The sequence below is a fragment of the Hibiscus syriacus genome, unplaced genomic scaffold, assembly GCF_006381635.1.
Source record: "Hibiscus syriacus cultivar Baekdansim isolate YM2019G1 unplaced genomic scaffold, ASM638163v2 tig00112344_pilon, whole genome shotgun sequence".
NCBI classification, from domain to species: Eukaryota; Viridiplantae; Streptophyta; class Magnoliopsida; order Malvales; family Malvaceae; genus Hibiscus; species Hibiscus syriacus.
This window is the reverse complement of record NW_024063307.1, coordinates 73,818-87,216: the sequence shown is the minus strand read 5'-3', so window position 1 is coordinate 87,216 and position 13,399 is coordinate 73,818. Positions and strand designations below refer to the sequence as shown.

The following is a 13,399-nucleotide window of genomic DNA, read 5'->3' as shown; positions in this document are numbered from 1 at the left end:
ACAGTGTAGTTTTTGGTATATCTAACTTGGTATGTTATTGTTTTTGTAGAAATTTTTTTCGGCTCAATTGACCTTGAGAAAAAAGTCTGGCCACTACAATTGCTTCAAAGCTTTCACCTGCTCAAAGACAATTGTTTGAGGAAACCTGCTTCGGGCCATGGCTGAGAGTACAGCATCCGGGTGGAGATGCTAATTTGACCCATTTGTGGCTTCAGACCATGACATCAAATCTACCGACAGTATACAACGTGGTGAGGAAGAGATATGGTTTCATTTTCCACCAGCGTATACTTGTTTTGGGCGGAAGGAGTTCTGCTTAATCACTGGTCTACGATTCAGACACGATGATGTAGGCCGGTACACTCGTCATATCGCCCGCCCATCATGGTTATCCCGGGTTTTTCCGGATGAGTCAATGGAGAAGCCGAACCTACATGTCGACGACCTGAAGAAATTGTTTAATAAGAAAGCTGGTTTCACTCGGATGGATGACGTCGATGTTGTCCGAGTATGCCTTCTACTACTTGTGTATGCCGGCTTTTTAGGCAGAGAGGCCAGACAACCTATTCATCGGGAGCTAATAATATTGGTAGAGGACCTGAATGCATGGAATCTGTTTCCGTGGGGTTCGTATATATGGAAAGCTACCTGGACTAAGTTGTCGTCTGCCTTTGATGACCGCAAAAGTTTGCGGGGCGAGGGTCCAAATACACTTTGTCAGGCTTTGTTGGGCCTTTAAGGTAAGAATTTCTATATAATGTTTCTAAAATTATAATTATTATTTAACAATTACTAATTTTGTTATTATATTGTTTGTAGATTTGGATATTCGAGGCTTTCCCCAGCATGCGTACATATGCAATAAAAAACGTCAAATGATATTCCCAGGGCTATTTCCTGGAAGAGGAAAACTCTGTTGGATTGGGAAGACTTAATACCATATGCGACAATAAATAATGTAAGTTAACACAAATACTTTCATATAATATATAAACAAGTTATTAATAGTAGACGTTTAACTTTGTTTGAGTTTTTATATTTTAGGAGGCCAACATTTCATTACAAAGACTGACACCCACGGAGGAAGAGCTTGCCACTGATTGGTGGCAAGCTAGTCAGAGTTTTTTTGATGGCACGGATGATGAGCAGCATCCACTTCCTCCAATTCGAGAGCCATCACCTCACCTAGAGCCATCACCCGATCGACCCGACTATACACCTCTAGAACGAGAGCCATCACCTATCCCGTCACATCATCGAGCCTCTTCTCCACCATCACCTCATGATAGGCGACCGGCAAAGATGCCACGACTCCTATCTCCTGTTCTCCACCTCCACCTCCACGGGATGAGTCAAGGGAGTTACGTGATGAGGTCAATGCCTTGCGTGAGGAGATCGGTACTCTACGCGATAACGATGGTGCATGGCGTGTGGAGGTGTCAACTTTACGTGGTGAGGTTTCCGCTCTACGTGAGATGATAGTATCGTTGCAGAATGAGGTTCATACTCTACGCAACGAGGTAAGTTTAAGATTTTCCATATTTAACTTAATGATAAATTTACTCGTAATTTCACTTAGATTAGCCATTTCACTTAGATTGCTTAGTAAATTATTCGGTTGCTGCCAATTCTGCTAAACTGTGTATTCTTTAACACTGTGAAATAGTATTTGTCTTTGTTTTGTCTTTTGGTTGAAAGTAAATTTGTTCGGTTGCTGCCAATTCTGCTAAACTGTGTATTCTTTAACACTGTGAAATAGTATTTGTCTTTGTTTTGTCTTTTGGTTGAAAGTAAATTTGTTCGGTTGCTGCCAATTCTGCTAAACTGTGTATTCTTTAACACTGTGAAATAGTATTTGTCTTTGTTTTGTCTTTTGGTTGAAGTAATGCAATCCATTCAAGTTTCAATTTGCAGAAGAAGAATAGTTTACTTTCGCAACACGAAACTTAAAATCGCAACGCGAAACCAAAATCGCAACGCGAAATGAAAATCGCAACGACAGAATCGCAACGCGAAACCAAAATCGCAACGACAAGATCGCAACGCGAAACCAAAATCGCATTGCGATTTTCATTTCGCGTTGCGATTCTTTCGTTGCGATTTTCATTTCGCATTGCGATTCTGTCGTTGCGATTTTGGTTTCGCGTTGCGATTTTAAGTTTCGTGTTGCGAAAGTAAACTATTTCTTCTTCTGCAAATTGAAACTTGAATGGATTGCATTACTTCAACCAATAGACAAAACAAAGACAAATACTAACTTCAGGGTATTAGTATGAAACATATTTTCTTTGTTATCTGATGCATTTGTGAACTATGATAGAATAATGACTTGGGTGAATACAATGCAAGTTTGAAACATATTTGTCTTTGTTTTCACTGTTTAAATATCATGTATGTTTATTTACTGATTTTTGTATTAATTATTTAGCGGCCCGATAGAGTGGATGCTTTACGTCGGGTTATGCTTGCACGACGGAGTTCACGCATCAGACAGCGTGCACGTGCTATTAAGTCTCCGTACACCCCAATAGTGCGAAGACACCGCAAGAAGAAGCCCGACTCGCCTGTTATCCCTCAAGAGTCCACTCCTATCGTTGAAGAGGCCCCCCTATCATTCCTCGAGAGTCCCCTCCCACCGTTCAAGAGGCAACTGTCATCATTGAAGAGGTCCCTCCCACCATTCAAGAGCCCGATTCACATGGCGTCATATGTAGGCTTCTTGAGAAACCCTGACGTGCCGGACATGATGGATTCAAGTTGGCTCTCGTATGAGTTACCGGCCAGTACCATACCGGTATCTGAAGAGGAGAGGGAACAACTACCGGACACAATTCTGGATAACACCCTTTGGGCTAAGACCGCTGTTGATTTTTATCTACATGAGCGGAGCCAGGGGTGTTTCACTGACATATGCAAGCTCACCGATGATATCTATTTGTTGCTTGATCGGTCTTGGTGGGGCGTATTATTAGGGGTCGAAGACAATGGCTATTTCGATGGGGGGGTAAGTCTTATATTTTTCTTATATTTCAATTTGATTAATTTTTTTTTAAATTTATGTAAGTCACTAATATATGTCTTTTTTGTAAAACAGCATATCGATGCGTGGGTGACACGTCTTCTAATAATAAGAAAACTTAAGAAAAATAAAAATATACGATATACAATTATGCCGACGTCTTTCACGCCGTTCACTTGAAGAATGCACGAGATGAATCATTGATTTGGGCAATGGACAAGCTAAACTTTATCCTGCATGGGGGGGTCGATAAGGTTAGTATTTATTTTAGATTGAGTTTAAAGGTTTTATGAATAAGTGCGCAAATGAATGAATTATTACTTATGATTGCAGGTGTTTATCCCTGTTTTGGAACGTAAACATTGGATTCTCGTCGAGCTTCAGCTCCCATCCCTTAAGATAATAGTGTATGACAACATGATAAATTACATATCATTGGCTGATTTAAGAGATGTTATTAAGGGATGGAGCTCTCATTTGGCTAAATTCTTGGATGCGATCAATTATTGGACTCGTTCTGGAAACAAGAAGCCAAAGAAGCTCAATATTACAGTTATTAGAGACGAGACCGCGCCACAACAAACGAGCGGAGCCAGAGGAGATTGTGGTCCTCTCGTATGCTTGGCGTTGGAGCGTTTGACGACGGGAAGCATCAAGTATCTACCTCCCACCGATAGAGATAGAGCTGCAGTAGGCTTGTGGTTTCGGCATTATATGGCTAAATCGATATATACGAGACGCTGCCTACCTGCATCGCGTTATAAAAATGTCCATAAACAATTGGTAAGTTTATATACTTTTGGTTTGAAAATGTTTGGTTAAGTACCTAGAATTCAATAATTTGCTGTTTGTAGGTTTTAGATGTGTAGAAAGTTGTTTGAGCAAATGTTGGGTTTCTGCAGGTTAATCTCAGAAGTGAACTGCGTGAAAATGATGTATGGCTGCAAAAGTTGATTCAATAGTTTAATTGATTGTTTTTTGATTGTTTAATTGATTTGTAAAAGTTGATTCAATAGTAGATGATCGGAAATAAGAATTATTGCTTATTTTTTGATTGTTTAATTGATTTGTAAAAGATGATTTGTAAAAGTTGATTTGTGTAATTGATGCGAACATAATTCTTATTTGTGCTTGTTTAATTGATTGAAATGTAATGGTTGATTTTGTTGATTTCAATCTGCATTATGTTGAAGGCAAAAATGACTATCGCAATGCGAAATGAAAATCGCAACGAGAGAATCGCAATGCGAAATGAAAATCGCAATGCGGAAATGAAAATCGCAACGAGAGAATCGCAATGCGTTTATAATTTCGTATTGCGATTCTCTCGTTGCGATTTTCATTTCGCATTGCGATTTTCATTTCGCATTGCGATTCTCTCGTTGCGATTTTCATTTCGCATTGCGATTTTCATTTCGCATTGCGATTCTCTCGTTGCGATTTTCATTTCCGCATTGCGATTTTCATGTTGGGATTTTCATTTCGCATTGCGATTCTCTCGTTGCGATTGTAATTTCCGTGTTGCGATAGTCAAATGCATGCCTAATAGTGATAACAACTGAATAACAAGAGTTGGTTAAGTCAAAATGGTTGGCCTGAGTCATTAATTCATCTGAAAATGTTAAAAGTTCACACATAAAATCCACATAATACAACGTTTGCATTTAAAATCACCTAAGTTAACAGTCCCAAAAGGTGAAGCCAATTGTGATTGGGATTTTAAAGATGATTGCCTTTTGCTTGACACCATATGAGCTTTAGATTTTGATGAGGATCCATATTTTGGTAGAGGAAAAGATGATTTTGATGGCACTGGTGATCCACATGTCAACCTTGTATGACCACTTTCCTTGCACCGACTACATGTCGATCTCTTCTTCTCTTCACCCTTAGACGGTATACGATCGTGACTTTTTGGTCGGCCAGGTAGCCTTCTGTCCATGGCTGGTGGCAAAACTGTTTGTAAGTCATCTGGTATGTCCCACTCAGAAGGATGTGGAATAGGGTAGACAATCTCGGCATAAGTCTGTCGATAAACTTCTGTAGTGTAGCAATCCATAGCGTATGCGCTTGAATCATCTTGGTTTAAATGAAGAGCAACTTTTATAACATGGCCACACGGATAACCAGATGTTTGCCATTTCATACAACTACACGTCTTTGCATTTAGATCGACTAGCCCATTTAAGTTATTATCCAGTACTTGAAACAAAGTGTTTGAACATGGTTCAACTCTCCATGACGTTGACTTCACAACACGTTTCGTTATCTTTTTTTCAGTCCATGGTGTAACACGATGTTCCAATGTTCCTGTAAATTTAAATAAACAATACTTAGTAAAATATATAAATATGATAAGTTACGAATTCAAAGAAATAATACCTGTATGGTTTCTTTTCTTGTAGTACCACTGTTGAATAGAGGCTCGAAAAAACTCCATTAACATAGTAATGGGTAATTTCCGGGAATGACGACTTAGAGCGTTGATTGATTCTGCACTATTAGACGTCATGAAACCATATCTTGCTCCAAGTTGATGTACTCTTGACCATCTTTCAAACCCGACATCTTCTAGTGTTTGAGCACACTGAGGCAAAACACGTCTTAAACAATTTATATGCTTATTGAAATCCACTTCCGATAAGCTTTTACAGCCTTCCAGTATGTCCATTTGTGCTTTTTTATACCAGCAGACCTTGATTTTAGATTTCTATACAAATGAACACCACAAAGTCCATGAAAAGCATCTGGGAAACACCTTCTAACAGTGTTGTCAATTGAGTTTGCCCTATCGGATATGATTGTCAGATTGCTAATAGGACCTATGCAATCCCTAAGATGCCCCATAAACCATGTCCATGAATCAGAGGTTTCAGATTTGCCAACCCCGTAAGCTATTGGCAATATCCCATTGTTAGCATCCATGGCTACTGCTAATAAGTTTACTCCAAGGTATCGACCTTTCAAATGTGCTCCGTCAACTATAATAACTGGGCGCATGCAAGTAATAAACGAACGAATCTACAAAATAATATACACAAGAAATATAATCATTAAATGTGAAATGCATGTAACTAACAAAATGAGTCAACAAAATTATTGATTTACTAACCGTAGCACCAATGGCGATAAACAGCAACTCAAAGCGTCCATCTCTATCTGTTTTGATATGAGTTACCGACCCAGGATTTTTCAGCTTTAAATTGTGACAATAAGCCGGCAGTTGGGCAAACGATGCTTCTGGCGACCCCCTCAACAATTCCAAGGCATAACATTTGGCTCTCCAAGCTTGAGAATATGATATACTAATCTTGAACCGAGCATTCATGTCAGTCATAATTTCATGTCCCCGATATACCCTGCCATTCAAAAACATTAACTCAGCCAGAAAACCACCCAACACCTTTTTTGTTTGCCTGTCTATGGTGAGGAAAAACTTGGGTTCTTGAACATGTATGTTTATCAATAAAAGTCCTAACTTGAAACATTTTGCAATCTTTTATTCTCTTTGCAATCATACGCCACATACAGTTTTTGTCAATCATACACCTTGTTTCGAAACGATCTTTGCTTGATTTGTTAACTTTTAGTTGATAGCCATCTTCCACACATTTCGTATATAAAGCTATCTTCAAGTCTTCCTTTGTATCAAAACAATCATCTTTCTTGATACGAATAACTTTTGTGTAACAATCAACTGCTTTCTTTATCAACTCTTCTTCCGGTATCTGAAGTAATTCTGGCATATTCCAGTTATACGCCGTGGCATTTTCTTTTCTTCGGGGACTTTTTCTTCTTCTTTTTCTTCTTCAGGATTATGAATTACAGAATGGATGTTCAACATGTTCATTCACAGTCGTAACTTCCTCCTCATTATCATCAACAATACATTCTTCGGCAACGGTTGTTTCATCATCAAAATTCGGGTATTGACCAATATCAATATCATTACACGCATGGTCTGTTTCTTCTTCTGAAACATCATCAAAATCCGTGTATTGACCAATATCAAAGTCCGGATATTGACCAAGACCAAATTTCGAATACTGACTAGTACTCACAATTTTTTCTGTTGGCTCATCATCGTCTAACTGGTCAATACGAAAACCGGAATTTGGTGCTGAAAGTTGATTGGGATTTGGATTAGAGAAAGGTTGTGGGTTTTGAGAAAAACTTAGTTGATTACTACCCGCTACTGACCCAACAATACTACTTCTAGGTTCAACAACATACAATGTAACATCATTGTGAAACACTAATGTAAGCAATGAATCGTTCAACATCTTCATTGTCGGTTAACAAATAAACTTTACCATTTCTCTGATAAGATAGCCTAAATCCACTTAGGGGCTCTAAATTCAATTTATTTGAAACACGTAGCATTAGAGTTTCATAAGTTAACTTTTGTAAAGACAATTTTAGTTGAAGATTCATGGGTAAAGGCATATATTGTAAAACACCATGAACATTATCCCATGACCCTCCAAAACACAAATCTATCCAAACATGATCAACATTAGATGATTTCATGGTTGTAAATTAATTTACTAAACAGACGAGCTGCGAAACTAAAACCTGTTGCCGGATTGGGAAGGATGTCGTTGGATATAGGAAGGATGTCGCCGGAGAGAGTGATAGATGGAGATGGAATGAGTTGCGATTTAGGGATTTAGTTTATGATTTCAGTGTTATATACCCAAAATTTCAGTGTTGTGATTTACAGATTCTCGTTGCGATTTACGGATTATCGTTGCGATTTACAGATTCTCGTTGCGATTTACGGATTATCGTTACGATTTACGGATACGCGTTGCGATATACGGATACACATTGCGATTTACCCATACGCGTTGCGATTTACGGATACACGTTGCGATTTACGGATACGCGTTGCGATTTATGTGTTCGCGTTGCGATTTTAATATTCGCGTTGCGATTTTGGAAAATCGCAATGCGAATTTGTACTATCGCATTGCGATTTTCAAGAATCGCGTTGCGATTTTGGAAACTGATTTGCGATTCTGGGGATCGCGTTGCGATTTTTATTTCGCGTTGCGATTTTGTTGGTCATTTTGGCAAATCCAAAAAAAGTTGATTAAAATCGTATATTATAACTTTTTTTTGGTCATTGAGACGATTTTCTCTATAGTTTATCTTAAAATTAAAAAACAAAATATATACGAGCGGATAATTTTGAATTTGTTGAATGGTTGTTGAAAGTAGTCTTGAAAAATTGTGAAAAGGCAGGCAGTGGACCCCACCCCTCTGTTGTAAGCATGTCCGGTCGTTTTCCGGTTTTGACGGTTGGTTTATTTTTGTCTCTAAAGATTCCCCAAAACTTCTAGCTGTGTCCCCGCTGTCAGTATGAATGCTAGCGGACCACTTTGCAAAATTTAAATAATTAAAGGTAAAAGCTGTAATTTCATCTTGCAAGTGAAAGATTTTAATTTTTACTATAAGTAAAAACATTTGAGAAAATAGTTGAGAATAAATAGCTTTTTAGGTTAAGTTGATATTAAAATTATAATTATAATTAATATTATAAGATCAACAGTAAATAATAACATAAATTACAGTATAACAACATAGGGTAAATCACATTGTTCCTCATTGTACTATAATCTCTCTCCAAATTTCCTCATCTAACTTTCAATTTTTCTATTTTGTTCATTGAACTTTACAGATTAAATCATTTTGCTAATTCTGTAGTTAAGTTTTTAATGGTGTTATGACGTGGCACATGGATTAAAACGACGCTGTTTTGAAAAACTCAAATATACTCTAAAACGACGTCGTTTTGGTGAGTAAAATATGAGATAGATTAAATTTTAATGATCCATGGTGTAATTTACCCTTTTTCCTTCTCTTCTCCATTTTCTCTGCCAACCACCACGTCATTTTCATTCCGGGCACCGTCGATCGTCGTAGATGGTGGCTGTTCGGTCCCAAATGGGATTGGTCAGCTCATCTCAACACCCTGATTCCGAATTTAGTGGTTGTTTCACTGAAAAATGTCCAAAACCCCGTGAATTTAGATTAAAACGTTTCGATTTTCTCACTTTCAATCTCAAATTCGAGAACTTCGGAGCAACTTCTGGCAAAATGGAGGTCGGATTTGAACTCACAACATCGAGGCAAAGTGACCCATCCCATTTTGGGACCGAACGAGGGTGAGAAAAATATAAGAGAGAGTATAGTATAGTGAGGAACGGTGTAATTTACCCTAACAACATATTATTAATGTTTTGTGAAAAAATATTTATAACATTAATCTATATATTTATAAAGTTAATTTTGATATTGTAGTATAACCGTCCAGATAAAAAAAAATGGGAACAAATTGTATATTTTCAGGGTCAGTGTCACTATAGCATCATCAGCCACGTAGCAACGTTTTATCTGTAGCTGTAAGATAATTTATCCGCCACGTGCGCTTACTAGAATATCTTATTTTTTTTTAGCAGTAGAAGGTTTTATTTAGATTATCCCGTGTGTTCCCAGCGTCCCAGCTGGCATGCCATGTTGGCATCCGTACAAAAAAAGTCTCCGTTAAATACCTCCTTACATCTTCGTTTTCTTGTCCGAAGCTGAAAACTGCAAAGTCGAGAAATTCCAAAAGCAGCACAAGTTTTATGCTAAAGCAAAGGCGAAGACGAGTCTCCTTCCTAGCCCCGCCTACGATGACGCCGCCGCCTTCGCCTCCCCGTCGTCTTTCTCGCGAACAAGAATTATCCGTCATGGTTTCCGCCCTCACGAACGTCGTCACCGGTTCAGTCCCTTCCTCCACCGCCACCGTTGATTTTTCTTTCGATTTTCTTACCCATGCCGTCGGAGCTTCTTCTTCGACTGACGTTGCAGGTGCGAATATGGTGGTAGAAGCGAGTGAAGTTATGGATAAGTGCCACGTGTGCAAATTCGACGACTGTTTGGGCTGCAACCTTTTCCCGCCAATTCAGCAGGAAGACAAAAAGGGCGGAGCAGCCGGGTCCTCTACGACTATAACTAAACGAGTGAAGAAAAAATACAGGGGAGTTCGACAAAGGCCGTGGGGAAAATGGGCGGCGGAGATCCGAGACCCGCGTCGCGCCGTCCGGGTCTGGCTCGGAACCTTCAACACGGCGGAGGAAGCTGCCCGTGCTTACGATAAAGCCGCCATCGATTTCCGCGGACCCAGAGCTAAACTTAACTTCCCATTCCCCGATCTGACCACACCAGTCGCCGCCGCAACAACCGCAGCTGCAACAAGTGTAGCTTTTTCCGATCTGACAAATGCGAGCACGGAAATGGGATTGGGGACTGAGTTTTGGGATAGAATAGGCGAAGACGAGATTCAACAATGGATAAAGATGACGGATTTCGATGTCGATGTCGATGACAACAACAATTCCTCGGATTCTGCTACCACTACCAGAAACCCTAATAGTTCTTGAACCAGGTTTGAATCTACTGTCATGTAAGAGAAGCCTGCAACTTCAATTTCTTTCGCCTTACTTTCATTAATGCTTCTGCCTTCTAGCAACTTAAATCTACTGTCTCTTTTTTTTGACAGATCCTGCTGTCTTTTTCGGAGTGGATTTTAGTTAGAAATTCCAGCATCCTTCTCTTCTTCGTTATTTTTGGACCAAACCATAGATTTGAGTTTCGACGAAGACGATGATCGATGAAATATCCTTATAGGCTGATAAAATATTAGTGTAAAATCAACGTCGTCTGCATACTACGTACTTCTTCCGTGCATGAATTAATATCGTAGATTCGTCGCTATAAGAGTTGGAGCATTATTGTTTATTTGTGTTGTACCGAAATTATCTTAATATTATCACCCACATTTAAAATCAAATTGACTAATTTACTTTTCTTTTATATTTAATCTGATTAAAATTTTACATGTATCATGAAAAATAAAACAGATTAATTCTTAATATATATTCGAACATTGATATAAATTTGATATGATGCATATAGTGCGTAAACTTTGGACACCACATATATTTATTTCATGCTATTTGACATGTCTGAATGATACTATACCCTAAACACTAATTTCTAAACTTTTAAAATTTTCATTTTGGCATATGTCTTGGTCTCTTACCCATGTCGTTTTAATAACGGTTACAATCGAGTTTTTCAATTAAAAAAAATTATAAATGTTTAATTGATTGATCGATCAATTCATATCGAATACTGTATATATTTATAATTCCAACTTAATTCTATTCGATACATTAAGCTCGAAATATTACTTTTAAAATTTAAAGTACGTAGTTATTGAAAATATTTATACCAACTTGAAAAAAAAATAGGTGACCCTTATTCCCATATGTAATGGAGTAAGGGGAGGTAGGATAGTAGGCTGCCCCCAACGCTAGGTTGATAACAGCTTTCGTAGGAGATCTTCGTATTATGAAATACCCTCCGTAAGATTCGATCCCACGACCCCAAAGATAAGAGACTTGTGCTCTACCAACTTTAAAACTATTTATTAATCATGTGCATGTTTGACCGCGTTCAACGCTGAAAAAGCGCGCAAATAGTAAAACGAGTGGCTGGGTGGGGCCCAAAAAAATTGTTGTGAACGCCTGAACTTTTCGTTTTCCGACGTGGACAGTTTGGTGATGTTAAGGAACTTCAGAATCGAACACTGTTCTGACGTGTACCAGGGGGAATGTTTGTAAGTGGGACCCCTGGACTAAAACACGTGCAATATTAAACCTCCTCCAAATACAAGGAAAATTGCGCACGTGACGTGCTGCACCACATCATTTATTTAGATCGTTTTTATTAAATAAACATTAAAAAAAAGTATAAATTACACATTTTGTACTTAAATTATTATTATTATTTTGTTTTATTATTTAAATTTTATTTTTATAAAACTATTAACGACAATTCTTATATGGAATAACATGTTATTTTTTTTAGTTTTTAATTACCACATTACCTTTTTCTTTATTCGTTGGTATTTTTAATCAATTTTATTCAACTAATTAAATAGTGATACATGTCACAATTGTCTCACCACCTATAGGGATAAAAAGTTAAAAATCATATTTTATCAAATAAAGCTATTCATTTCAATAGATTAGTAAAGATTAAAATATATGCTAAACTCTTTTTTTATATAAAAAAAAGTTTAGGTCAGGGGTGACTCCCCCAATCAAGGGACATGACATACCTACGACCCAATTGGGATTTGCATAGAAATTTACATATTGCCCACCAAGAGTAACGGTGGTAAGATTCAAACTTGACCTTACAAGCTCAAATTATTGAATTTCAACCACTAATATTGCATAGATACATTTAATATTTGTACTAATGAAAATAATCGGGTCAAATCAATTTATTATAAATGTAACATTTATTATCTTGAAAATTGACATTTAATGTTAACGAGGTTAAAGTTTTTATTGCATTTATGGCTTTATAAATGAATTTGCTTATTTGGAATCGAATTGCAAATGAAAAATAAATAATGTTATTCCATAAAGAACAAATATTAATTTGTAAAATTTTAGTATATTAATATGGAGACTAAATTGATCTTTTTTTTAATTAATCAAATTGATCTATTAAACGATAAGACTAATTTGTAAAAGTTTAGTATATCAATTTAGGGTCTAATTTGTATTTTTTTTTAATTTTAAAATTTTTATTATCAAAAATTTATTATGATAAAATTATAAAAAATATTTTAAAAATCTTTGATCAAGTGGTTTTTGTGCAAACATTTCATGAAATTCAATTATTTAAAATAATTATATTTAACTTTTTAATAAACGGTGAATATAAGATAGTACCTGTAAGAAGTTAAAAACTTTAACCGATAAAAAGATCAATAAAAAAATTAGTGGGAGAATATATAAAAATTAACATAACTTTATATTTTTGTTAATTTGTAGGTCAAATGTCAAATTGGGTTTTGAGTTTGACGAAATCATTTGAGCTCAAGTCAAGTAATCTATTAGGTTAAATGATTAATTATAAGATTAATTAATTACTAAAAAATATCATGATTATCATGACTTTTTTAGACTAATCTATTATTGTTAAATAGGTCAAATTTCAAATTTGGTTTTGATTAAATTAATTGAGCTCGAGTTAATTAATGTATTAAACAAACTGAGTCAATCAATTGAATCAAATTAGTTTAACTAATAAAAAAACGTTATTCTCGACTTAAAAATGGGTTCATCGTTACATATTAGGGTTATAAATTAACTTAATTGTCTATGATCCAAAAATGAGAGTAGTTGTTTGCATATTGGCTCAATACCATAATTATGTGCATAGCATAGGGGTTAACACCATAATTTGACTCAAAACCCTAAAACTTAAAGGCTTAATACAAAAGTAAGTGCCTAAACTATGTCTCAAAAT

The 13,399-nt window shown here is 36.6% G+C and overlaps 1 protein-coding gene across 1 annotated transcript; it reads left to right on the top strand.

Annotated features, from left to right (window-relative positions):
- The first annotated feature begins 9,661 nt into the window (after positions 1-9,661).
- On the top strand, positions 9,662-10,471 carry LOC120178099 (ethylene-responsive transcription factor ERF109-like). Its single transcript, XM_039184046.1, has one exon. The coding sequence runs from the start codon at positions 9,700-9,702 to the stop codon at positions 10,447-10,449; it is 750 nt and encodes a 249-aa protein (XP_039039977.1). The 5' UTR covers positions 9,662-9,699; the 3' UTR covers positions 10,450-10,471.
- Positions 10,472-13,399: the final 2,928 nt, after the last annotated feature.

Coding starts and splice junctions, on each gene's coding strand:
- LOC120178099 (XM_039184046.1), top strand. CDS start 9,700: ATGACGCCGCCGCCTTCGCCTCCCCGTCGTCTTTCTCGCGAACAAGAA.